Source organism: Stegodyphus dumicola, chromosome 3 (genome assembly GCF_044657685.1).
Source record: "Stegodyphus dumicola isolate Sdum_Otavi_A_Nest chromosome 3, ASM4465768v1".
NCBI classification, from domain to species: domain Eukaryota; kingdom Metazoa; phylum Arthropoda; class Arachnida; order Araneae; family Eresidae; genus Stegodyphus; species Stegodyphus dumicola.
Window position 1 is genome coordinate 250,886,678 of NC_140770.1, and position 26,451 is coordinate 250,913,128.

The 26,451-nt window shown below is 31.7% G+C and overlaps 1 protein-coding gene across 11 annotated transcripts in view; it reads right to left on the bottom strand.

Annotated features, from left to right (window-relative positions):
• Positions 1-26,451, bottom strand: part of LOC118191969 (uncharacterized) — a 205,433-nt gene that overhangs the window by 153,937 nt on the left and 25,045 nt on the right. For 7 of the 11 annotated variants that reach the window (XR_015040438.1, XM_085814029.1, XM_085814030.1 and 4 more), the window contains exons 3-8: positions 24,609-24,642; positions 21,910-22,064; positions 3,131-3,264; positions 2,956-3,029; positions 2,817-2,875; positions 2,620-2,689 (exon numbers count right to left, since the gene is read on the bottom strand). Coding sequence is in view for 10 of the 11 variants with exons in the window: in XM_085814029.1 (XP_085670155.1) it covers positions 2,620-2,689; positions 2,817-2,875; positions 2,956-3,029; positions 3,131-3,264; positions 21,910-22,064; positions 24,609-24,642 (526 nt within the window). In the remaining variant the exon portion in view is untranslated. The remainder of the gene's footprint in view (positions 1-2,619; positions 2,690-2,816; positions 2,876-2,955; positions 3,030-3,130; positions 3,265-21,909; positions 22,065-24,608; positions 24,643-26,451) is intronic. The other 4 variants (XM_085814032.1, XM_085814033.1, XM_085814031.1 and 1 more) reach the window with 2 other exon arrangements.

Below are 26,451 nucleotides of genomic sequence, written 5' to 3' on the forward strand. Positions count from 1 at the left end.
AGCATGATTTAATTGGCAATAATAAATGAATGCGTTATCTTTGTTGTTGCGAAGCTAAGTTTCTCTAGATTGGCAACAAATCCACTAGTCTCCTGTTTCAAATGTAAACATCAATGGCCACCATTAAAAAAGGCTTAGCGGCAATTAAACAACTTTAAAATTGCTGATAATTTTAAAAATATTGCACACAGATTTACTAAAGGCATAAAATCCTTAACTGGAAGATAAAAACAACATAATTCAATCATTTTTAAAGCAAAAAATGTACAATTTACCAACATATAAGAGTAAAGAAACTGAGATTACTGAGCCGTGTAACAGAGTGGATATATATATAAATATATTTATATGCGTTTGATGCGGCCGATTGCAACCAAAATATGAGGTGCACATCTACATGTTATAGCAGTCCTATATACAAAATTTCAACGTTCTGAGGCTACTCATTTTTGAGTTATGCGAGATACGTACGTACATTCATACAGACGCCACGAAAAATTCTCTTCAGAATTAATTTTAAAGCAGTTTTATAGTTTTTTTTTTGGGGGGGGGAAGGAAAAGAGTATTTTATTCGGTCCTTACATACAGATATCACGCAAAAACATCATTAAATTGCATTCAATAGCGGTCAAAATGGATATTTTCGTTGAAATATGCTGCCTGAAACTTTTCGCGATTACAATACTTCCTTTTTACTTCGTACAAGGAAGTAAAAAACTGTAAAATAACATTAAGATTTAGAATAATATATTTATAGTTTAATACAGAATTCAAATATATGAAAACAACTAATACAGTCAAAAGTCATTAATTCAGACACCCATAATCCAGAATGATCTATAATCCGGACCTCAAAGCTACAAACTTTCTGCGCATGCGCCACGTTGACGCATGCGCGTAAGACCTTTACGGCTGCGAATTTGCGTGTGCGCGTGCGCAAAATACGTTTACGAATGCATGTTTAATGTATAACGGATGGGATAAGCTAAGCTAAAATTATCTAATTATCTATTTCAGTTAATGTTGCAGATTGCGTTGTTCCTTAATCTTCGAATTGGATGCCGCTTATTATTTTTCGCAGACTGTTAGAGCAATTTTATAAAAGTAAGCCTGAACTTTCGATTATGTCAAATAGAATTTCTGATATATATTTACTAATATGTAAAGGATCTAAAAAGCAAAAGTATGTTTCGAAGACCATTAAACAAAAAGTAGAATTGCTGCAAAAAAATGGATAAAGGCATATCTTTTGTTATTCTAACCATTCCGAAATCTGTTTATCAATTTCACGCTGCTCTGCGGTGTGGGGGGAGGGGGGGAACGCCGCGGCACGCAATGAATTGGAAGTTGATCTGTCAGCACTATCCTTATCTTCAGGGCAGATGTTTTTATTTTATTTGGCTTATAATTGCTTACTAAATGTAGTATTTCATCTCAATGTACACCGTCTTTGATATGATTTAAATCAAATTCCTCATCATTATAATTCGCTTCCGATAGTGAAGAAAGTGACAGAGGTTATTGAAAACGAAAAAATTTCGATTGACAAATTAGTCAGTATTCTCGACACAGCAATTATAGGACTTGAACAGCGGAACTTTGTAACTGAACAAGAAATTATGTCCGTTTATGGAATTAAAGAGAATGTATTATCACATAAAAAATGTAGCAACTTAAACAACTTACATTGAAAGAAATGTTTAATAAAATAAACAAATAAATATTAAGCTTTTTTTCTTTTTTTGTAAATTTTGATACCCTTTAGATCATAATTGTTCTTTATTTTGTAAATTAAGGTTTCATATTTTTAATTTTATAATTTCTGCATGCCATTTTACCAGATTTAAACTGATGATCTATAATCCGGAAAAATCGATAATCCGAAATCGCCGAAATCCTGATGAGTCCGGATTAACGACTTTTGACCGTATAAGGCAGTTTAACCTCCAAAGCTAGAAAAATAATGAACAAGTTTAAGAGAAGTTGATGCAATGATGATAAGTGTTTTGAGTTTTCAGATATTTAAATAGTGATAGACCATCATTTGTAACTCCACGTCTCAAAATATGCAGCTTCTCTCTCTTAATGCTTAAACTTAAGATTTGTCATTTACCATAGTAAATATGAAAGGCTTTAAAAATACAACAGTATGTGTGTCTGTTTAAATATCACTCTAAAAATTTGTCATATTTTTTTTTATCTTCTAATATTCTGTAGGCAACAAGAAATATTACAGAGCTATGCTAAATTTGTGTGCTCTTTCATAATTAGAATCATACTTTTCTTTAATCATTGCATGAAAAAGATACGGAAAGTAATTTTTAAATTTCATTTTTACTCACAAAAATAAATTCTTTTTCATATTTCTTTCATAAAGCGGAAAAGCTTTAATGTAGGTTTTTTTGTAAAAGGGAAAATTTCATAAACTAGGATTTATATAGTGGGAGAGACCTGCATGATAAATTGTAATTATTTTATTATTTGCTACACATTATTATTATTGCTATACATAGTTATTGCTACATCCCTATATATAGTTATTGCTACAACCCTATATATGCAAATAGTATTCCTTGCATATAATTATAATATTTTTTGTTATTACATAGCAAAACTTACAAGAATTATGTAAATAACTTATTTTCTCAGACTGCTCCATGCAGAGGTCACTGTATTTATTCCTAATATCCTGTAATAAATGAATTAATGACTATATTATGGAAATAATTAAAACATAATATATCTGAAATATTTTTATTTGGACTTCTAATTAGAATATTATTTAAAAACAAGAGAAATTACTAATACAATTTTACCTCAATCATTTGCAACCTCTGTGAATCTGCAGTTTTAAATATTTCTTCTATTTTATCACCTATAATAATTTATAAAATAAGCTTAAATAATATAAGGTATGAAGATAATAACACTATAATTCAATCAAAAATTACTTACGACGTTCAAAATGTTCCCTTAAAATATTAGAATGTCTTTTCAAACCAGAATAAAATTCCTTAGCAGAAAGGAACCTGAGAAATGAAGCAAGAAAAATACAGTTATATAGCATGATACAAAAAGGATTTACTACGGAAAAGAATTCATGGACTTTGAAAATATAAAAAGAAGTTACTTTTCCATGACTAGACTTCTTTGTTGCATCTCTTCATTCAGCTGAAGACTTAAATTTTCATTATCCAGCTGAAGACCTAATACAACCTTTCTCTGTGAATCTATTGTTTGGTTAAGATCATCTATTCTTTTGTTCTGAAAATAATATTACAAATTTTTAAAAACTGAAAATATATAAAAACAGAACAAATAAAATAATTTAAAAAAAATTATTTTTGTGATCCTAAGTTATATTCTGTGGTTTCCAAATGTAAATAATGAGTACAGTTACCAGAACACCATTTACTTAGCTACAACTAATGAAAAAAGTTTGTTAGTTTACACATAATAAACAGAATTAAATAAATACCCAACTTTTAATTCTTTACTTGCTGTTTTTAATTGATAGTTCATTATATATTATTTTGATTCTGTAACTTGCAATACATTAGTAACAGAAGTAGTTTAATCTTACCATCCAATAATGCCTCAATATCCTAAAAATTATTATGGTTAAAGCTGCATCTCTAGATGTATAAATGAAATTAATTTAATTAAGGCAAGCATGTAAAGGCTATGCACTTAAGCACAGAGGTTTTTTTCATGAAAACCTTTTTAGGTGATAGAGGTTCAAATTTCTAAGAAAGCCATAAAAACAAAAATGCAATTAATCTGTTTCATCTCTAGGCTAAAAAAAAAAAAAATAAGACAAAACTTCAAGTGTTTTATTGCTTTTGTCACATAACCAATGTTTGGTAAATTTTCTCTTTAAGCCTAGGTTAAAGTTTCTAATTAGCATCCATAAACGGCAAACCATGATAATGCAGTTTTGAAAATGGTGTTTAAATAATCAATATTGTAAAATGAATTTTATCTGGAAACTGATATAAAATTTTCTGAAATAAAAAAAAAAAAAAGTATCTTTAAAGTTTGGATAGGATTGAATTAAGCAGAACTCCAGCTAGCCAGAATGTAACACTTAGAATTTGAAACTTGTGAATAGCAACCAATTGGTGATATGTTACAACATCAGGTAAGCAGTTCTGTACCATGCTTTAGAATTCTGCATATACACTCCTCAAAAATGAAATTGCAACACCAAGAAAGAATGCACGTAGCGTCATGCAAATTGCAGGAGTTGTGAGGTGGATATGCAAATGATAAAAGTTGCACACGCATTGAATCATATGGTACACATATGCGGGCTATAAAGGTCAGCCACTTTCCCTTCTCCTAAACAGCACCTTAGGCTTTATGGAGCATTGGAGACGCTAGAAGAAGCATAGAAAATGCCTCCGAGACTTCGGGTGAGCTCAATTGGCTCAATACCATCAGTTACGATCAGGGAGCGTGACCGTGTTATCAAACTCCATGAACTTGGTTTGTGGCTGCACACAATAGCCACTCGTGTTGGGTACAATGTGAATACCATCCAATGCTGTGTTACATGATAGATTTCAGGAAGTCATACATGCTCATCATACAAGAAGTGGTGCATAAAGGTGCATGTCAGAGAGCACAGACTAGCTTATTCGGCGGTCAACTATCGGAGACCCTTTCTCTACGTCACATGATATCCAAAGCCAGTTGACTCCAGGAGCAGGTGGATCTGTGTCCACCAAATCTATTGAATAGATTGCATGAAGTACACTTACGTTTATGGGTACCATTGACTGCTGAACAAAAGACTAGACGCCTGGTGTAGTGTCAGCATCATACTGTGTGGACCATCAAATGGCATTAGGTTTTGTTCATGGATGAATCTCATTTCTATCTGTGGAGGAATGATGGCCGTGGACAGATATGGCGGCAACCTGGAGAACGCTATGAAACAGCCCATTCCGCCGAACATCACACCAGTCCTGCACCGGGCATTATAGTTTGGGGGTGGTATAATGTTTGATCACAAGATGCCCCTGGTACACATTAACGGCAGCTTGACAGAGTTCCGCTACATCACACAAGTTGTGGAGCCTGTTGTTCTGCTCTATTTGTAGAGTGCACCCAACACGGTATTACAGCAAGACAATGCCAAACCGCATGTCGCACGGCATACTTTTAACAGCCTGAATGGATTTGACATTGTATTCTGGCCAGCAGCCTCTCCAGATCTGAATCCCATTGAACACCTGTGGGATGTTATTGGACATAACATTAACCGAGGACCATAGCCGCAAACCCTGGAAGACCTGCATGCATCAATGAATGTGGCTGGGCAAAGGCTGCTTTAGGCAACCATCAATAAACTCATTGATAGCATGCCTCGCCGGATTGTGACCTGTATCATTGCTCGAGGTGGGCACATTAGATACTGAATAAATTGGTTTATTATAATTTTATGTGTCTGTTTTTGAATCATTTGCACATTCATCTCACAACTCTCGATCCTGCAATTTAGACGATGCTACAAACATTCTTTCTTGGTGTTGCAATTTCACTTTTGAGGAGTGTATAAATAAATAAGTTATTATAATTATAGTTGAACACTCTCTGTTTTACATGGTGTCAAGAGAGTTTATTTTTTTTAAGTAGAAAGTTTAAAATCACCACAGCGAATGAAATTGGATGGAAATCTTGCCTTTAACCAGAAACGATGTATTTGAAATTTATGAAGTAGCAAGTGGCTTACATAATAAAGAAGAAAAGATAAGAATTAATACTTTTCTTCATATAATAGGAATTCACAACCTTTAAATACATATTACATTCCACGTAGAAAATGGTAAAAAACCTTAAATTAAGCAAAATTATGATAAAACTTATGGAATATTATATACCTCAGAAATATATTACATATGAAAGATATTTCTTCTTTATCAAACAACATCAGAAACCACAGATGATTAAGTAAGTGACTTTCAAAACAAAACTAGATTGTGACTTTGTCTACATAAAGAAGAGAATTTAATAAATTACAAAATTGCTTAACAGTGTTAGAAAAAATACAGTGAGAGCAAGATTATAGCATAAGACAGATTTAACATTAGAAAAAGCCTTACTTTCCTATTTCACCGGCGCAGGCGATAAAGTTGCCAAAAACGATACAACCAACACCAAACGAAATATCTCCACTAGTAACTTTTTACCACATGTTCAAATCAAGTCGTGGCCATTTCTTATTAGCACATCTTTTCCCTAGTATGTCAAATATGGATAAAAAACCCAATGAAAACTGGATAAAAAAACCAATGGGATTTGCCTAGAACCAGAGGAAGAATCTCTCATTCTTTCAAGTGAAAGGCATTTTGCCTAAAATTGCTACTTGTGATAATAACAATGAAATGAAATTGTATTTCAGAGACTAAATTCAATAGCGCTGCAACCTTTCAACTTGTCACAGTAAAAGAAATATCTGGAAAGGCACATGGTTTGAGTCATCGAAATTGAGTTTCCTGAAGTGTGTGGGGTTTATTTATGGTTGGAACAAACAATTGATTTCAGTTATGCGTTCTGAAAAGCAGTTGGAAATCAGTCACGAAACAGTTATGAACTGGAATAACTACATAAGTGAAGTTTGTGTGTAATCTTTACTTAAATGTGGAACAGATTCTACTACAATGGTGGATGTTTGGTAGAGTTTGCAGTGAAACAAACAAATGTTTCTTTGTGAAGGTGCCAAACTGATCCATTAGAAACAATTAAGGAAAATATTGAAAAAGGAACTATAAATATTCTAATTCGTGGAAATTATACTACACTAAAAAACTGAAAAAGGGAAATTTCGTACATTTCAAAGTGAAACATAAATACAATTTTGTCAATTCGGAAACTGACATGTAGACGCAAAAAATAGAAACTTTGTGAGGTAGAGTCAAATGGCGAAATAAGAAACACAGAGGAATGACATCTGGAAAGTTATCTCGCAATAATGTGTTAATTTATATGGAGACAGGAAATGAAAGACCCATTTGAAAAAAAATTTAAATGATACTAAAATGTTTATGCCTTCAAAGTAAAAAATTGTTGGAACTAACATTTATTAACAATTTTTTTACGTGTATACTGTGGGTTATCACTAATAAAGTCTGTGTATTGAGGCTTGCAATGGTAAAATGGAAAAGTACTGAAAATTTTTGTATAGGTAAATTTGCAGAAATAAGTGCACATCAAATAAAAATTAAAAATGAAGATACCGTTGTAAGTACAGTGGAAAAGAAATTAAGTAAAAAATTCTGTTATAAATGTAAAAAGTCAAATCATTTTGCAAATTATTGTAAAAGTTATAAAATTAAAAAAATCTAACTATTAATATAAATGAATAAAAAAAAGCAGAAATAAATTAAATTAATTACTAATTCATGGCTTTGAGGAATTAGAATTAGATAATTCTATCTAGGAACATTGACAATTATGTAGGTTAGTTTAGATAACAAAAAGGAGAAATGACCTATCGATGTTAATATACATAAAAATGAACTTAATTTGTAGTTAGATACGTGAGCAACATGCAGTGTTATTTCTAAAAGCAGAGTGAAAATACTGAATGTTCTGATACAGAAGTTGAATATATTGAAATTAAAAGATAGTTACATTCTCTGGGAATAAAATGGATACTATAAGAAAAGTTGTACTAAGCTGCCAATGTGGGGAGAAAAAGCTATATTCTATAGATAAAGAAGTACTTTCTGCATTAGAATTAAAAAGCATGTTTGTAACTATATTTGATACAAAAAGTAGCATCTCTTGACGCAAGAATTGACTTTTTTCTGAAGAAACATACTATGGCATATATGTTTAAGCTCCATTAACCAAATGTTCATTTATTCATTTTTCCTATTTACCTCATTTCACCAAGAGATTTGGTAATTCCAGAATTTATGTAGATTTGAACAGCAAGCAATTTTACTACAAAGTTGGTAGATCTGCACATATCTGTATGTGGGAATTTTTGGTATTTCTGCAAACTCTACATTGCACAGAAAATTGTTTTCTCTTGGGAATTCCAGTATTGGTCTCAAATTAAATAGAACAGTACAAAGGTAGACTTGAGTTCGTAAGAAGTTTGAATCTATGGTTTCATGTAAATCTTCTAGCCTTTGATATAATAAATTATACTGTTTGAAATTAGAACAACTTTAACAAAGCTTGTGTTCCAGCCAGTTCAAGAAGACTGGTAGTTTTATGTTGTATAGTTTTAATTTAACCCTCATGAGTAGTGAAGTAGGATAAATTTGAACTGATTTCTGTATTATAAGACTTTAGAAATTGTTGTGGTGAAAATTTATGCATAGACTCTATGAAGCATCTTAATTAAGCTAAGCTATTAAGTGAGCTAGCTAAGTTTAATAGAACCCACGACAGATAGTAAAATACTTCTTCCAGGAAAGTGAAGAAACTGGTAAGAAGTGGAAGAAAAGGGAAGAAATCAACATTGATGCAGCTATAGAGCTATTAAAACGCAAAAATGTACAAGTAACAATATAACTTATTTGAAAATAAATGTTTTATTATTTTTTAAACAAAATGCAGAATAATTAAATAATTTTCCTTCAAAATTCCATATAATGAAACCGTTTAAATTGATTAAATATAGAGCCCTGTAGTGTATGAATAAAATCTAAAAATATTAATAAGTAAAACAAGTCAATTTTTTTTACCATGAAAGAAACATACTAACCCTGAAAATGAACAATTTAAAAAAAAAATCTCATGCCATTTTCAGTATACTAATAGTGTACGGTAAAAGGGAATTTTATTTATTTCACATGTAATGCAGATAAAGAAAAATTATAGCAGGGTGAGAGCAAATTTTCTCTTCTTTTAAACTTATCCATTCAAATTTATGAAATAAGTTACCATATGCAATAAATAGCAAAAAATGCTTTGTTTGGTTAGATTATTTTTAAAATAATGTATTAACTTAACTTAGTTTTGTAATACAATTTCTTAATTTATTTTTTTTCTATTCTTTCTAAATAATTATTGGATTATCTGAAAAGTCATGCCAATTTTGAAGGAAAATTGAAATCCATCTTTCAGGCAACTTGAAAATTCCACCCTTCCAGAATATCTGAGGTTTTTCACCAAAAAAAATTTTCTACATGATTTTTTTTAATTTCAACCAAAGAGTTAAAGTTTAAGAATTTTGTAACAATCAAAATAGGTGACTATCAGAGTACAAGGTCTGGTAAATATGGTGGATAGGGTACAGCATTCCAACCAAGCCCGTGCATGGTCTGGATGAAACCTTCCTATTCACGATTTTTTTAAGCTTTTATTCAGTTGTCTTTAATTTGCCTAATTAGCAACAATACTCTCCTATTTGAGTTCCTTCAGTGCTCAAAATCGTTAGCTGCGTATCTCGGTACTCCAAATCGTTACTAGGGTACTTTGGTACTCCAAATCGTTACCTGGGTACTCCGGTACAGTAAATCGTTACTAGGGTACTCCGGTACAGCAAACCGTTACTCCGGTATTTTGTTACTTCGGTACTCCAAATCGTTACTTGGGTACTCGGTACTTGAAATCGGTTTTCGATACTTTTCAAAGTAACGGTTACTTGAGTAACGGGTATTTTGTACCGGGTACTTGTCTGTACCCCTTACTCTCCTACCGGGTACAAGAATGTACCGAAATTGCCCATCACCACTCATAATACAGGATACTATTTCAATCCCACCAGACACAGAGCATGACCTTCTTTAGATGAAGGTCAGCTTTTGGAGGGGCTAAAAGTGGTTCATTCCACTTTCCCCAGGATATTTTGCATTCAATATTACAGTACGAAGTCCAAGATCTGGACATCCAATATCTGGAATGATCTAAAATCTGGACCTTAAAGCCACCAACAAAAAAATTTTTAAATGCTTTACACATGTGCATTTGATCCCCCCCCTCCCCGTAAGAAAATATGCGGAGAATCCAAATCCTTAATTTCACTTCGGCACTAAATAAAATACCTCATTATTGAAGAAACAATCATTTTAGCATAAATTTGTGTGATCAATAAATTGGCTGCATATCTGCTTGGCATACATTTCAAACCGAAACATTCCAAATAGAAACATCATTGATTTTACTAATATTTTAATCCCTGATACCAACCTGGTGAATTATTATTTATTATATTTTGCTTTCATCACTGCATATTTATGAACACATAAGAACTTGAGTAATGACTCATGCTGCAATGCCTAAATAATTTTTTATATTAGTAATTGAATAACAAAGAGTATGGAAACCTTTTATGCTAATATTATGCTTGGCGATGTTTATGGACTTAAATTAAATGCACTAAATTTTGACAAGAAAAAAATTTAACAAAAATTTCTTTCCATAAGTTAAAAAAAGATTTTGTTAATGATACTCACAAGCCAAAAGATTACATTTAGTGCTCCTATTTGAATTAAGAAAAAATGATTTTTTACTCACATAAACTCAGAACCAGAGCCAAAGCTCATATAGATGCATCGGGCAGCAGAATTTAGGGAAGACAAAATTAAGGGATGTTAAAACTTTTTTTAGGGAAAGCAATTTAAGGAATTTTAGCAATTAGGGAATTTAAGCAATTTTTAGGGAAAGATTTTTAGGGAATTTAAGAAAGCACTAAGATACAAAACTAAAAGGCAGACAAAGTTTTGAACTTTAGGGGGCACTCGGTAGCATAATTTAGGACCCGCAGAGACTATCAGGCAGCAAAATATTTAGTGTCAGCCATCAGTAAGCTGAAGTGTATATGGGAATTTATTTATTCAGGATTCAGATAAGCCTTAAGCATGTGTAAGAATTACAGGTAAGTATAATAAATATATAAATTAATACAATTCAGGCTTAATCATCTCATTGCGTGATAGAAGACAAAATTTAACAGAAAATTATGTCTACATAACCAATAATGTATAATGAACACTCTTAAGCTGGGCTAAAACTATACTTTATTGATTCCAAATAATTTCAGATAATATAGCAGGTTGCGCTGTTCCTTAACTTTCTGATTTGATTTAGCTTATTATTTTTTGCTGGCTGTTATAATTACAGCAGCAATGAATAACAGAAAAATTATTCGCTATGCTAAAAGTGACAATAATCAAAAAGTGATGATTGAATGATCAGACAGAGATGCAGCGAGGGTGTGCCATTGATGGGGGTCCGATTCCAATGGCTTAAACCAAAACATTTCATGAAGAAATGAACTTAAAAACTGAGTGCACATATTCGAAAGGTTGGTTAACCAAATTTAAAAATCGCCATCGCCATCGTATAAGGGAATTAAAAATTTCAGGTGAAAAACTTCAGCTGATACTGGAGGTGCTGAACTATTTGCAGACGAACTAGTTAATAGTGAAAAGTTATCTCTAGAAAAAATTTTCAGAGCTGATGAAACTAGCTTTTCAGGAATATGTGCTGCAAAATACCTAGGTGGCCTCTACAGAAAAATCTTCAACTGATGTGAAAGATTCCAAAGCGAGACTAACAATTTTAGCATGCGCAAATGCTACAGGAACGCACAAGTGTAAACTTTTCATAATCGTAAAAAATCATGACCTCGAGCATTTAAAGGAGTAAAGATTTTCCCTATTACATAACGTGTAAACAAAAGAGCATGGATGACATAAGCCTTAATGAATGATTGGTTTGAAAATCATTTCATACCCAAGGCTTAGCAACATTTGAATTCGGTTGGTTTACCTGATGACACAAAAATTTTCCTGAATGTAGATAAACTTTTGGCTAATATTTCACTTAAAATGAAAGATAATGTACCCATGTTATTATCTCCTCCAAACCGTATGTCCATCATTCAGCCTATGGATATCAGAATAGTGTGCAGACTGAAATACAAATAAAAGTAGTATTTTTTAAAATCTATGTTAAATTTCTGGATAATGGCAACACTACTCAAGAATTTAAAAAATAATTCAGCATAAAATATGACCATGTGGAGCATCACAAGAGCGTGGGAGATGTGTTTCCAGATATTTGCTTGGCATAATTTATGGCCAACTACAGTATTTCATGGTAAGGATGATGAAAGTGATAGCCATGAATTTGAAGGCTTTTGGATATTGCAAATCACGGGTGAAATTTTCCAATCAATGGATTTTGCACAGAAATGTGAAGAAGCGGTAATAAATGAAGATGATATAACAAAAATTTTTCATTGCGATGACAATATTCCAATCATCAATCAATGAACGGACGGCAAAATCTGTAGTATGGTTCTAGATCCAGAAAATACCGCTACTGATAGTGAAGAAAGTGACAGGAGTTTATTGAAAACAAAAAAATTTCAAGAGAAGTTAGTTAGAATTCTCGACACAGCAACTATAGGACTTCAACAATGGAACTTTATAACTGAACAAGAAATTATGTCTGTATATATAATTGAAGAGAAAATAATAACACAGAAAATGAAGCAACTTAAACAATTTATATTCAAAAAAATGTTTAATAAAGTAAACAAATAAATATTAGGCCTTTGTTTTTGAAAATTTTGAGTCTTTTATAATATATATGCATGTCATTTGTTTTCAAATGTGATATATTCAGACCTGTTCTTACACAACCTACCAAAAATTGACATTCACTTTCCAAAAACCCAATATGTTATTTTGCTATTTTTATCATCCACATGAACTAAAATTCAGTTTTAAAATCTGATCTAAGTCCAAAAGCATACCTCACTGTAAAAACACAAAAATACATAAACCCACCAAATAAAAATATAAATAACCAAGAACGGTTATTGCAAACACAGAAATGAAACTGGTTAAATCATTTAAAAAATGAAAATATTTAAATTTGTAATACATCAGTGCTACATACTCCTATTGTGCCTCAAGCAGTCCAAAAACAATTTGCATATCTCTCAAGGTATTGTCTATCTATTTAAAAGCCCTTGGGCAGGCCTTTCGCATGTGTCATCTCTTCAGTTATAGTAATGGAATGTTCCTTGCACCTTATATTCACAATTGCCCCCATAATCTACACAATAAATCAATTTTCTCCGCAATAGATTTAGCTAAGGATTATCACCAAATACCAGTAAAGCAAGCTAATATATCAAAAACCTTTGTAATAACATCATTTAGTCTTTTAGAGTATACCTTAATGCTATTTGAATCCTAAGGATATGTTGAAAACAATAACCTAACAATGCTATCATAACTACATGGATTTACTGAAGGAATACAAAGATGTGTTTGAAGAATTGGGCTGTTTTTTAGTGGAAAGTATAGAATCCAGTTAAAAAAAGAGGCAGTTCAAGTAATTCATCCTCCAAGGAAAATACCAGTAACTATACGAGGTAAAGTGAAAAAAGAACTATAAAGAGTAGAAAACTTAATGTCGCTAAAAAAGTAAGGAAACCAATTAATGGGTAAATTCAACAATCACAGTTTTCATACCTGATATAATAATCTAATATAGTATTTAGATGTCTAACAAATTTAGACAAAATGATAAAATGAGAACACTATCCATTGTTAACTACAGATGAAGTTATCACTAGATTGCCAACAGCAAAAATAGTCTCTTTTTTAAATGCTAATAGTGCTTTCAAACAAATCCAGCTTAATGAAAAAAGTAGTAAACTGTACAATCAGTAGTACATCTTTTGGAAGACACAAATTGAAAACATTACCATTTTGCATATGTTTGGTTCAGAAAATTGAAGCAAATAATAGAAGATTTAGAAGGAAATGAGTGTATAGCTGATATCGCAATACAGCATTTGTACTGAAAAGGAACATGACCTAGGACCTAAAAGAGTCGACATTGTCATGAGTCAATCATTGTCTTGTGCAGAAAGCACTAAGACAATGATTTAAATTTCAGTAAGGATAAATTAAAAAATAAAACTTAAGTGTGTGAATTATGCAAGACATGAGTTGAGTGCAAATGAGTTAAAACCTAATCCCTCTCAAGCAACTGATAAAATGCCACAACCTAAAAATGTATACCCACTAAAAAATCTGATATGGACACAACATGACTTCCTTGCATGTCCTATTAAATTATACATATTTTTTTCTGCATTTCATTAAACTTATTCCCTCGAGTTTCAATTCAGATATATTCTCATTCAATGAATTCAGTTCTCACTGTACGGCAAGGCAAAAATATGTAAATACTCAAAACATCTTCCTTAAAAATTGTAAAATACAGAAAAACATAAAATACCAAATACAGTTAAAAAATATCTTTTTACGATTAAAATTAAAGTTTTTATACAAGAACAAGTAATTCAGCCAGTGGCCAGGAAGATGAAATTTTTGGTGCACAAAATTGAAAGCTTAATTTAGTTCCACTCAGCAAAGAGACACTGAAGTTGTTGCAGAAACTGACTGAATTCACTATTCTGCTAAGAGTTTCATGTGTAAACAAATGGTGGCTTCGTTAGGCTTAGTAGCACTTAAACAACTTTTAAATTGTTGATAAATTCTACAACTATTGCATGCAGATAAACTAAAGGCATAAAAACCTTAACTGGAACATAAGAATAACCTAATTCAATCCCTTTTAAAGCAAACATGCATAATTTACCAATATATAAGAATAAAAAAATTAAGCTAACCAAGATGGGTAACAGAATGGATATATATATATTTATATACTTTTGGTGTAGCCAATTGCAACCAAAACGGGAGGTGCTCAACAACATGTTATAGCAGTCCTATGTACAGCATTTGAACATTCTGAGGTTATTCATTTTTGAGTTATGCAAGGTACATACATGTATAACATTTGTCCAGATACATTTTGTCCAGATGTCATGAAAAAATCTCATCTGTATCCACTTTACAATTCCATGTTCGGAAAAAGTCCGTTATTTTCTCCTTACATGCAGATGTAATGCAAAAACATCATTCAAATGGATTTGAAGGCAGTCAAAATGGATATTTTCATTGGAATATGATACCTGAAATTTTTTGCGATTACAATACTTCCTTTACACTTCGTACAAGGAAATAATAAAAGGAGGGGGCAGTTTTATATCTAAAGTTCTACTGAGTTGGTGAAATTCATCTTGCATTTTTCATGTCTCAAAAATGCGAGTTAGGATGTATATTAAATTTACATATAGCATTGTTCTAACATATGTATTTTGACACAAAATCAAACGTTTTCTGAAATGGCATGCTGATATTTTTCCACATTTTGAACTATGACTCATATTATTCCAAAATGTGAAATTTTGTAAAATTTGGTAAGAAAGTTTTGCAGAAATTCAAAAATTTATCTTGGAGTACTTTTTCAGATTGCGACAAGAACACTATTTTTAAATTTCTTATTCTTTCAAAATATTGCAGCCCACCAGCGGCCGAGCGGTAAAGTCGCTGAACACTGGTAGTTCGGTCCGAGGTTCGAATCCCGCGAACGGGCTGGCTGCATGGGCGTTTTCGTGGTTTTCCTCATGTGTAACGTGTATACGAGCCAGTTTCCCTTAGAAAGTCCTCCACGAAAGGCATCCCTCCCCTTAGGCAGATAGCCCTCGTGTGCTTTGCCATAATTAAATACACACACACACAAAATATTGCATGTAAACAAGCTACGGATTGAAGAATGTACTTATGTGCTTTCCGAGGAGAAATATTCCTATACCATAACTTGAAAACATTGAGAAATGCATGATGTTAAAATTTTTAAGAGCACAATGAGAAGCATTATTAATTGGAAAGAAAAAAAAATCATCAGTCATCACTTATACATGGAAAGAAGGTTCCAAATGAATAACCCAAAAAAGGTACACACTGCTTCTTAATGTCTCTAAATTTAAATCATTAACAATAAGAGAAAAATCTGCCTATGCAGAAATGAATTGCAAAATCTTTAAATACATCTGTAGCAACAAAAAATAAAATGATAAACCAGCTTAAAAAAGCTAAAAACCTTAATGTTCACCAGCTTTTGCCAAAACATCTGCCTCAATGTAGTATAATTTGTAGAGCTATATGAAAACTATTCAGCAGGAGATATATGGATTGTGATCCTTGATAAAGCATGGGTTTACCTAAATAACCACAACAAAAGAGATATTTATTATAGAAAATGAAGAGGAACAAAATGCACAAACTTGATTCCGTCAATGCAATGAAAGTTTCAATAACAGATTTATGATTGTTGCAGGGTTCTTTTACAGTGGGAAATTAAAAATAAGAAAACTAGGAAAAAGTGTTAAAATCAACTCAGTGTACTATCAAAAGAAAGTTTTGCAACTGATATTTACAGAAAAAAATTCCATTTCTTTATCCAAATGAATTTCAAAAAATTGAAACTTTATCAAGACAAAGTAACAAGTCCCACTTCAAAAAAGCACAACTGCATTCCTTGAAAAAATGAAAACTAGTACAGGTTAAATATACCTTTTCAACATATTCCTGAAAAGTCTCCTGTCATATGAACTATTGTGCTTTTGGTCTCTTAAAATGAGGTTTTTCTATGTGCAAACATACCCTGATTGGTGGACTCTAGAAAATAGTGGAAGAGGAACGAAAATCAATAGGTATCTCTGGAATTTTACGAAAAGCCTGTATCGTGGAAATTGCACGCAGATTTATAGTCCAGAGAAAAGACTTTCAGATCGAACATTAAAAAAAATACTCTTTACATTTTAAACATCAACTAAACAACTCCAAAATCATTTAAAAAATGTGTAAACATCTTCTGCACATATCAAATAGATGTTTAAAAATGGATTTAGCATGTTTCAACTATGCCAAGCAGGACAAACCATATTTGATGTGATGTAAAGACTGAAATTCAATGACTAGTTAAACCTTTACACAGGAATATGTAAGATAAATTTAACACTTAAAATATACTAAATGATTTTAAGAATAAATTAATTTTAAGAATTAAATTAATTTTTAAATAGAACAAAATTTATATTGAATATTGAAAAAATTCCTTTGGAATAGTGTATTGTCATTATAAAAATTTATGAAGAAAAACATTTTAGAAAAATTGGGTCTGCAAAAGGAGGGAAAAAATGTAAAAAGATAACTTCTTGAATAACTGATGTACATTTTTAGATGAATGTTAAAAAGTGATAATAATTTTCCTAAATTAGTACCAAACTAAAAAATTTTTAAATTATAACTTTTTAAAAACTTTCCTGAATTTAGGGGGGGAAGGAAATTGATGGATAAAAAAAATTTGCATGAATATGCTGAACAGAAAGTCATTAAAAACAAAAATAATTTTTATGTTATAAAAATCATCTAACAGGCTTTACAATACATTTAGTTCTTCACTGCATTTAAAATTTTCAGGTCCTTTTCTTTCATTGTCATTCTAAATTCAATTTATTTTTCCATGTTAAACTGGACTAGAATACAGGCAGTTTAAACTTTTGCAAATTTAGGGAGGTAATATTTATAATTTTTAACACTATCAGAAGAATATTGATAAGGTTATTTGAGTAAGTAAATTAAACCTTCACATTTTTTATATCTGAATCTTGAAATTTAATTTTGAAAACTACATGAATATTTATGAAACTATATGAAAACTGAATAATGCAGTAAAATCCTCATTAACAGCTTCGGTTCACTAAAGTTTGAATTAATCAGAATGTAGGCAAACAATAGCATTGAATCAATGAGCTGAAACACTGCTCAACTTTTTTTGTCTTTTTTTTTAAACCAATTTTTTTAACAACTCTGTTTTTTTAGAAACATACACATTATTTTTATAATGAAAACAAACTTCAGTATATTACATAAAAAATGGTGACTAAAGGAACATTTACCTAGTTTTTTCAAATAGTTCTCTCCTAAATTTGAGTTAAAATAGCATGCTGAATAATGATTAGAAAAGTTAAAGAAACAAGAATCCATAATATTCATAAATTTGCAGGGATTGGTTTCGGAAGTTTAAATATACAACCTTCTTCTTTATCTGCAGAAGTACAAATGATGGAAGAAACGAAGGTGATAAGAATGAGAGGAAGGAAGCCAAACTACTGGTAACCTGTATTGATGAAAAATGAAAACAATTATGAAATAATTTCCTTAAAACCTGAGAGTAAAGATGGACTGCAACTGAGATCGTTAACTGGAACTGAAAGATTTTTATGACTTTGAAATGGAATTCGCCAGTGAAAGATGTTTTTTTGAATAATTTTATAGAAATTAGGAATAATAACTAATTTTTATAAAAACAGTTAGAAATTAGGAACAATAACCTCAACCTTTTGACTAACACGTACCATCTAAACAAAAACTGAAAAACTTTAGTACCACCATTACATTTTACAGATTATTTTTCAGTTTCTCAATAGAAATTATATAATATATTTAAAAAAAGCAACTGCCTAGCCGGTATAGTGATTAGTGATCCTGACTACCACAGCGATGTGCCCAGGTTTGAATTTCGGAGAAGGCCTGACTGGAATTGTCCGCCTTTTCACAGGAGACAATGGTGGCCACCTATTAGATGCTTCCATAATGAAATCGCCACCACTTCTGGCCACTTGTAGAGGCACAATGCTAATAGGCTATTAAATAAAGCGCAAGGCCATTAAAAAAGATGACATTTTGCCATTTGCAAAACCTATTGGCTATTTGTAATAAATATGCACACATAAAAAAATAAGGTTAAAAATTTATTACCATTTTAATCATCAAAATTTAAGTTATAATAAATTCCAAAATTTAGTGTGAAATTTTTGCAGTTATAGAATTTTTAAGGGTGTGCCTTGGATTATTGCTAAGTTGTTTCATTTATCGTCAAGTTCTTGTTTCATTTATGGTAAACTTGAGTAGTTAAATGTTATGGAAACCCTATTATGACGTAATTGGTTGCATGATTGCGGTGAATTTGATTGATGGAAAAAGATCTTTAAGGGTTGTTTGTGTGTTGGATGTTGGTTAGGAATTACGTAGGTTATTTTGTGGTTTACATGCGAAATTGGATGAATGTGGTAAGATTAATTTGAAGTTTCTGTATGATTTGGAACAAAAGGAAAAAAAAGCATTGGCTGGTGTGTAAATGGTTTACTTACATTATAAGCATCCTGTTTGTATGAAGGAAATGCATATGGTGGAATGTCGGAGTACCGGCACTAAAAGGATATTTTTTACTCTTTTGTGAATTTATGTGGCGATGCCAGTATACACATTCTAGTTAAGATAATTTTAGGAAGTTTTTGGATGTCGTTAAGGAATTTTTTGTTTGACTGAAGACACGAAAATTTCTAAATGAGGTAAAGTGGATATTTCCTTTGTGTAGTGTGAAGATGCATTTCCTTTTTTTATGTTATTTCATCATTTCATTTAAAAAGTATTTTATTGAGATTATATATTTTTTGTTTGGCTCTAGTGAATAATTAGCTGCTTCTTTGATTTTGAAAGTGAAAATAGATCGATGTGTACACGGACAAAGTCAACAGAGTGCGAAATGCCAAGTTTGTGCATTTCTCTGATGTTTTTTGAAATGAAAATAGGTCGATGTATACATGGATACCGAGTTTGTGCAATTGTTTGACTTGCTACTTTGGTTTTGTGTAGCAGCTATTTTTGGCACAGAAATTGCCAGTGTCCATGTACTGCCAAAACTCGCCAAGGGACACCCATAAATATATTTTTACCATTTGGGGCTGTTTAAGAGAGATCAATTTCTTTATGTTTGGTCATGTTTCACTTAGGTTTTAACCGCAAATTAGTATTCACTTTTAATTTTGTTCTGTATTTATTTTTCAAATATAATAAGGAAGAAAACCCTTGTTCACACAATTTGGTTGGGTAAAACAACAATAAAAATTTAATAGCTTTTATTTGAAATGTCTTTAAATTCATTTTTTCGATTCAGCGAAAAGTTAACAAGTCTGTTATTTTTGAAATTTCAGTTAGAGTTCGAGTTCGATCACAGGAAATTTCTTTCAATTGTTCTTTTCCTTCACGAGATAAAATTTCAGGTATATTTGAACAAAATGGATTTCTAATCCGAGTCTCTTTTTGATAATGCTCCTGAAAATACATGTTGAAATTATTTATCAATGAAAAATAATGATTTTTTAATGTTGGATGCTAATTCTTCTTTTATTTTTAGTTAGGAAACTTTCTAAAAGTGCTAAAAAGCTTAAAGTATTATTAACCAATTCTTTGATTATTAGCTTGAGTTTTTTATCATTGCATTTATTTTATCTGTAATGGTAAACAAATTAACACTTTGTACTTGTAATCCTAAATTCAATTCATTTAACTTTCCAAAAATATTAGCTGAATTTGCTAAACGTGCCAACCATAATTCACTAAATAAACATCTTAATAATTCAAATATTGAATCACAGAGAAAAATTTGAATTTCTGATCGAGTTTCAAAAAGACGATTTAAAAACTTTGCCTCTGGATAATCACCTTACTTTGGAATGTAACAAAAGAGGTTCATGTTCATTGCCCATCTCATGGCATAAAATTGTAAATATTCTTGAATTTAAAAGTCGGCTTTTAATAAAATTTACAATTTTCACAGCTTGCTTCAAAACGATTTTTAGGTTTTGGGGGATTTTTTTGGGTACTAAAGCTTTATGATGAATGGGTCCACGAGTAAATTCAGCTTCAGCTGCGACTTTGTTTATATGAGAAATAACACCAGAATATTTTACTGTTAAACCCAAGCTTTATCACTGCATATGGCAATGCACTTATTCCAAGGAATACCATTTTCAGTCAATTACTTTTAAAATTTCATTTGCAGTTGCTCTATCATGAACAGATTCACAAAATAAATACTCTTCAGCTATTCATTTATCTTCATCAAAAGGTATGTAAACTATAACTGAACAAAGTTGCAATGTGAAAAACTCATTGTGTGTTATTTTTTGAATAAGTGTCTCTTTTATGGAATTTACCATTTCATGAATTTGTCAACTTCGTTGATTCATACATCATTTGATAAAGGAATATTATTAAGTTTATTAGCCATTTTTTCATTGAATAAAGCTTAAATGATATCTTTAACTGATGGTAATATGTTTTCTGCAAGAGTGTGAGCCTGCCCAGTCTTGGCAATTCTTTTGCTTACTAGGTAACTAGTTTCCAAAGCTTTTTCACTTGAAGTAACAAAAGCTTTCATTAACTTGTTTACTATTTTTGAACTAATAATTTCCTCTTAAAATGTTATTCAGATTTTAACATTTAAATTTGCATGCTTAGATTTAAGCTGTCTTTTAAGAAATGATGGTTTATTTTGATTGGATAATAGATAGTTTGAACTGAGGTTGAACAATCGACACATTGAGGTTGAGGATCTACTTCATCTCCATTCCAAGTAAACCCAGATGATAAATGAATTTCATTATATTTTCAATAAACAATTTTTCTTTTCTTTTCAATATTCATAATGCTAGTAGATTTTCCTGGATCCCAGAAATATTTAAATGCACAATATATTACGAGTTCTTCAAAATCAAACGACGATACTCCCAAATTGCATAGAAAAATAAGGAATATGAAGCAATAAGAAGACAAATTACCTGCTGTTAGAGACAGCAAATAGGCATAAAAAATGATTCTAATTGAAAATAGAGCAGTATGAGCCCGGAAATAGTGGCGACATAAAGCATAGACAAAGAATATTTGTGAAAAAAAAGGGGGATTATTTTGCTAAAGTCTTTGAACGGCTACTGACCTTGAACAAAGCTCAGATCACATAAAGTTACGATTGTTAGAGAAAAAACTTAAATAGGATGTTGGGCATTTAATTTTTGAATTTACTAGTTAAATACTTTGTTTCTTTGCATACCACCTATTATTCTCTTGCGCACCACCAGTTGAGAATCGCTGACTTAAACCATCATCTCTTTCAAATATCAGAAAAAATAATTAAAATAAGTTTTCACATAAAAATACATTTTACCTTCTGTTTGGAATCCAGCTGCATACAAGTCATCAATTTTTCAATTTGCTCTACTTTAGAAAATAAGCTTATATGTTCTAAATTTAATTTATCAACATATTTTTGCTTGGCTTCACATATAGGTGTCAGAGATTGATTGGCTCTGTCATAATAACCTAAATAAATTCCTTTGTTAGTTTGTCAAGTTATCATTATATCATTACACGTTAAATGCATAACTATAACCATGTAGTTATGCATTTAATGTATTTTATAAAAAAATACAATCATTTCATAAAAAATAAAATTTTAATTAAATAAAATTATGCATATAAATACATTTAACAGCATTTTAATAAAATTGAATTTAATAAATTTAAGCCATTTATTAAAAATGCAGATTAAATGACATAATTATGATGTTTTATTTAACACCAGGCTATCTTCCTTTCAAGAAAAATATAACAAAAAACTATTTTATTTAAGTTAACAAATTATAAACATGCACTTCATCAATAATGCATAAATTACAGCTGTTCTATAGTCGTATTAATCATGTGAATATGAATACAAGTGGGAAATCACCAAATTCATAAAATTAAAAGAACTATAAAATTGTTAATAAAGTTAAGAGAAATTTAGCTGGAATATAATAATTGGTGCTTGTTTGTTTTACATTCACAAGTCAATAATCACAAAATTTGGTGACATTCATCATCAAATAACATAGCAAATTCAAAATCATAACTAAATAATGACAACTGTGAAATCATCTTCTTTTCCCACTCATAACGAAATCTCTTTCCCCTTTTCACATTCAAAACGATGATAATTTTCAATTTACTATCAAATGCAAATGAAACGATTGCATTTTTCCATCAAAAAGGTATTTTAATCTACACTAAATAAGCAACAACAGGTATGAAATGAAGTTAAATACCACCATAGAAACCAAATGAAAATGCAATGTGAAGATTTCCCAGGAAAAGTAAGGTGTTAGCAACTGGTTTGTTGCTTCAAAAATAACATTTTTGATATGGTTAAGATTTATATAATGTTGGTCAGAAAAAATTTATTATTATTTGAAAAAAAAAATTACAACTTTTCTTAAAGTAGGAATTAATATTTTGCAAAATATTTTTTTTAAAGTACATGTATTTTAAAATTCATCATTTAGAAGCGGTTTTTCCCTCTTTTTACTTCTGGTATGATGCCTAAACTTGGGAACAGTTTTTCTATGGTGCTCTGGACATGGTAAAACTGACAAGTATTCATTAACTTTAATAACTTAAAACATGAATGATGGCTGAAATTTTGTTAAAATCTATACCTTGATAAAAGATTTTACCCAATTAGATAAGCTTGAATTGAATTAGTTATTTATGTCAAAACAAATTAAGAATTACCTGCACAAACTCCCTTTGGGTTGGTAATAGATTCAGATCCCAATGCTTGATAGTCAACTGCATGGGGGTTTCATGGTCTGTTCCACTGTAATCAACTGTAACTATGAGCCGATTTCCCTTAGGAAGGCCCCCCTTAACCCTTTGCGGCACAGTGTGTCCGGTCTGGATACACCTAAAAATTTCCTTCTGTACACACAGAAAAACTGAATGGCAGTTCAACACAAACCAGTCCATATATTTTAGCCATGTTTAGTTTTTTAAGACCATCATTTTTCAAAGAAATTTTCCAGATTTTTTTTAGGGTGTAAAAGGAATTGTTTGAAAAGAAATTTCTATGTTATTTTTTGGGCTGTATGCTAATCTCCTCATTCTATATTAGTTTTAAATTTTCACCTTGAAATCTTGCCTAAAATTAAATGGCGAACCCTAGGTGTGCCCAGACAGGGCTCACTGATAATCTAGGACAACTGAGAGTCTGTATTCTTTGTTTCTTCGGTCAGTTCATTGACAACAATGCTCGTTTCAGCACTCTTTTCGAAGCTCTATTCAATCAGTGTGCCACTTCAGGTACAGCCATAGAATTAAAACGATACGTGCTATCTTCACAAAATGATGCTTGTGTACTCCTGTAGGCCTAATTAGACTGCCTACCATTTTTTTTTTTTTTTTATCAAAAAACTTTAAATGGTAGTCTGCTGGAAAGTGTTAAAGCACCCTTCTGCTGCTTTGTCATAATTAAGATATATAGTTATCAAATGTTCTGTTGCAAATTAGTTAACTAACAGTTCTAATACTAAAAAGTTGTTGTGGATTATAAGATCTCCTGCTATTTGGTAATTAATAAAAATTAGATTTGTCCTTCTAGTTTATGTGTTACTATTATACCTGCTATGAAGAAGAGGGGGGAGGAAATGAATTATATAGTGTTATAAAATGACCTCAGTATTTAATTTACATAGATATGCAAGATGCAATTTGCTAAGCTTGCTCAAAACAGCCTCAGTGACTGCATTTATCTTCTTCAGGGCATTTCACAATGAATACATAATACACTTGTTAAGTTCTTAATGTTCCTGTAGAACATGTTTAGCTTAGACCTAACAATTTTAAACAAATTCTAACCAATTATTATTTTTTAAAAATGAATATTTGTTTTAAAATTATGAATAATTAATTAATTACATAGAAAGAACACTTTTTGATTTTTAGGCAGTAAGATTAAATACAGCCTTTAATTTAAGAAATTGCATATAAAAATGCTAAACTAACAATGGAAAACAAGAAATACTGCACTATAGAAGTCAGGTAACTTACCATCAGTGACAGTGTTTCCTGCCAAATCAAACTGCTGAAAAAAAGTACTCATTGAAATGAAAAAGTATGATACACATATTAAAATACTTTATGAATAAACGTGTTGATATTAAATTTTATAATGCAAATGAATACTAAGAAAAGAATTTCAGTTTTATCCTTTACTTTTTACTGCAAATTTTCTAAAATATTTTCTCCCTTCTTTCTGCATGCCTTCCTGGTGTAATAAGAAGTATACTCGATGCGTATTCGAGAGGTCTAGGGTTTGAGTCCCGATGAGGGTATTGCCCATTTTTCACATCTCCTGCTTTAAAAAAAAAAACTACTGACTCTACAAGTGGTGCCTGAACTAGGTAGTGGATGATAATTCGTCACCACCAGGTTTTGGCGACCGAGTACCCTACTCCCCAGTCACCCTTTAAAAGGTCATGTAAAAAAAATAATAATAATAAGGTTTCAAAAGTAATCAAAAGAGGTGTTCACACATCATACTAAGATGTTTTATGCAAATCAAGCTAGCAATAAAACACCTGGTTGGAAATGGATTCGTCATTTTTGACCACATCTGGCATGAGAGCATAAGCAAACAACAAATTCTCTAAAGAGATCATCCTCATCCTTCATTCATTCTTCAAATGTAGAACTTTCTCTGCAAGGCAAAAACAGGCCTTCGTAACCATGTGGAACATATTTAGGTCATACAGAAATGAATGACACAAATACTGCCACAGAGTGGAATACAATTTATTAACAAAAACCCGATAGTACATCAATTAGAAATAATCCCCACCCTTGTCAATACACTTCTGCCATCTGGCTAGAGGTCCCGAAGGGCTTTGGTAAACCAGTCTGTGAGGGTGTTAGTGCATCACCTATGGACAATTAATTGCATGCAATTCGACAGAAGATTCAACATGTTGGCCCCTCATGACTGTGTCCTTCATGTTGTCACGCAAGGTGCAGTCCGAAGCCTTGGTTTAAGGTCCAAGGTCCATTCATTTTTCACACACATTTGTCATCTCCAAATCACCATGCACAATCGCCTGCAATGTTCCTTGTGCAAGCCCTGTCTCTTGATGCATCTTGTTGAACGTTATGTGCCTGTTCGCCATGATCAAATCCGACATGGCTGCTACATTTGCTGCTGTATGTGATGTTGCTGGTCATCTCACGCTGACACCTTTAGTTGCGGTCTCCTCTCCACTGCCGAACTTCGGCCAACCAACGGGATACAGTATGCCTTGAGGGTGCTTTGTTCCCGCACAGCGACACCATATGACAATGGATCTCACTACCCAGTATCCTTCCATAGGAACCATGCTGTACAACACTGACCGTGATAATCTCCTTCCATCACTGCTGTCCACACTCTCAATGGGGATGGCGAAAAGGACGGGTTCTGACTTATACCGTTCGCTTGCAGCCAGCTCCATCTATGCATTCTGAGTAGCTCATACCCCCTTGTGTCTATTTCACTTGTTTTTCCTTCACACAGTGTAATAGTTTCATTGTGAGAACCATTGTGTCTATCATTTCTATACAATCCAAGTAAAAGAAGGTGAGCAACAAGAATCAGTTTTAGATAGGCTTGCCAAATTTCTGAAATGTTTAACCGGAACACCGGACAGTTGACTGACTGATTTTTATCGCAAGCGGCTAGCGCCGAGGCTAAGGATCTCCTTAGAGGTTCTTTGGCCGAGTCCAATGTTATTACACAAGAGGAGGTGTAGTGTGTAACAAAGTCTCTTCTGGCGGTAAAGCTCTAGTGCCCAATATTGGCCCCGCCGTGAGAACCTCTCGTATTGCACATGGTCACGATTGGCGAGACAGGACAATATTATTT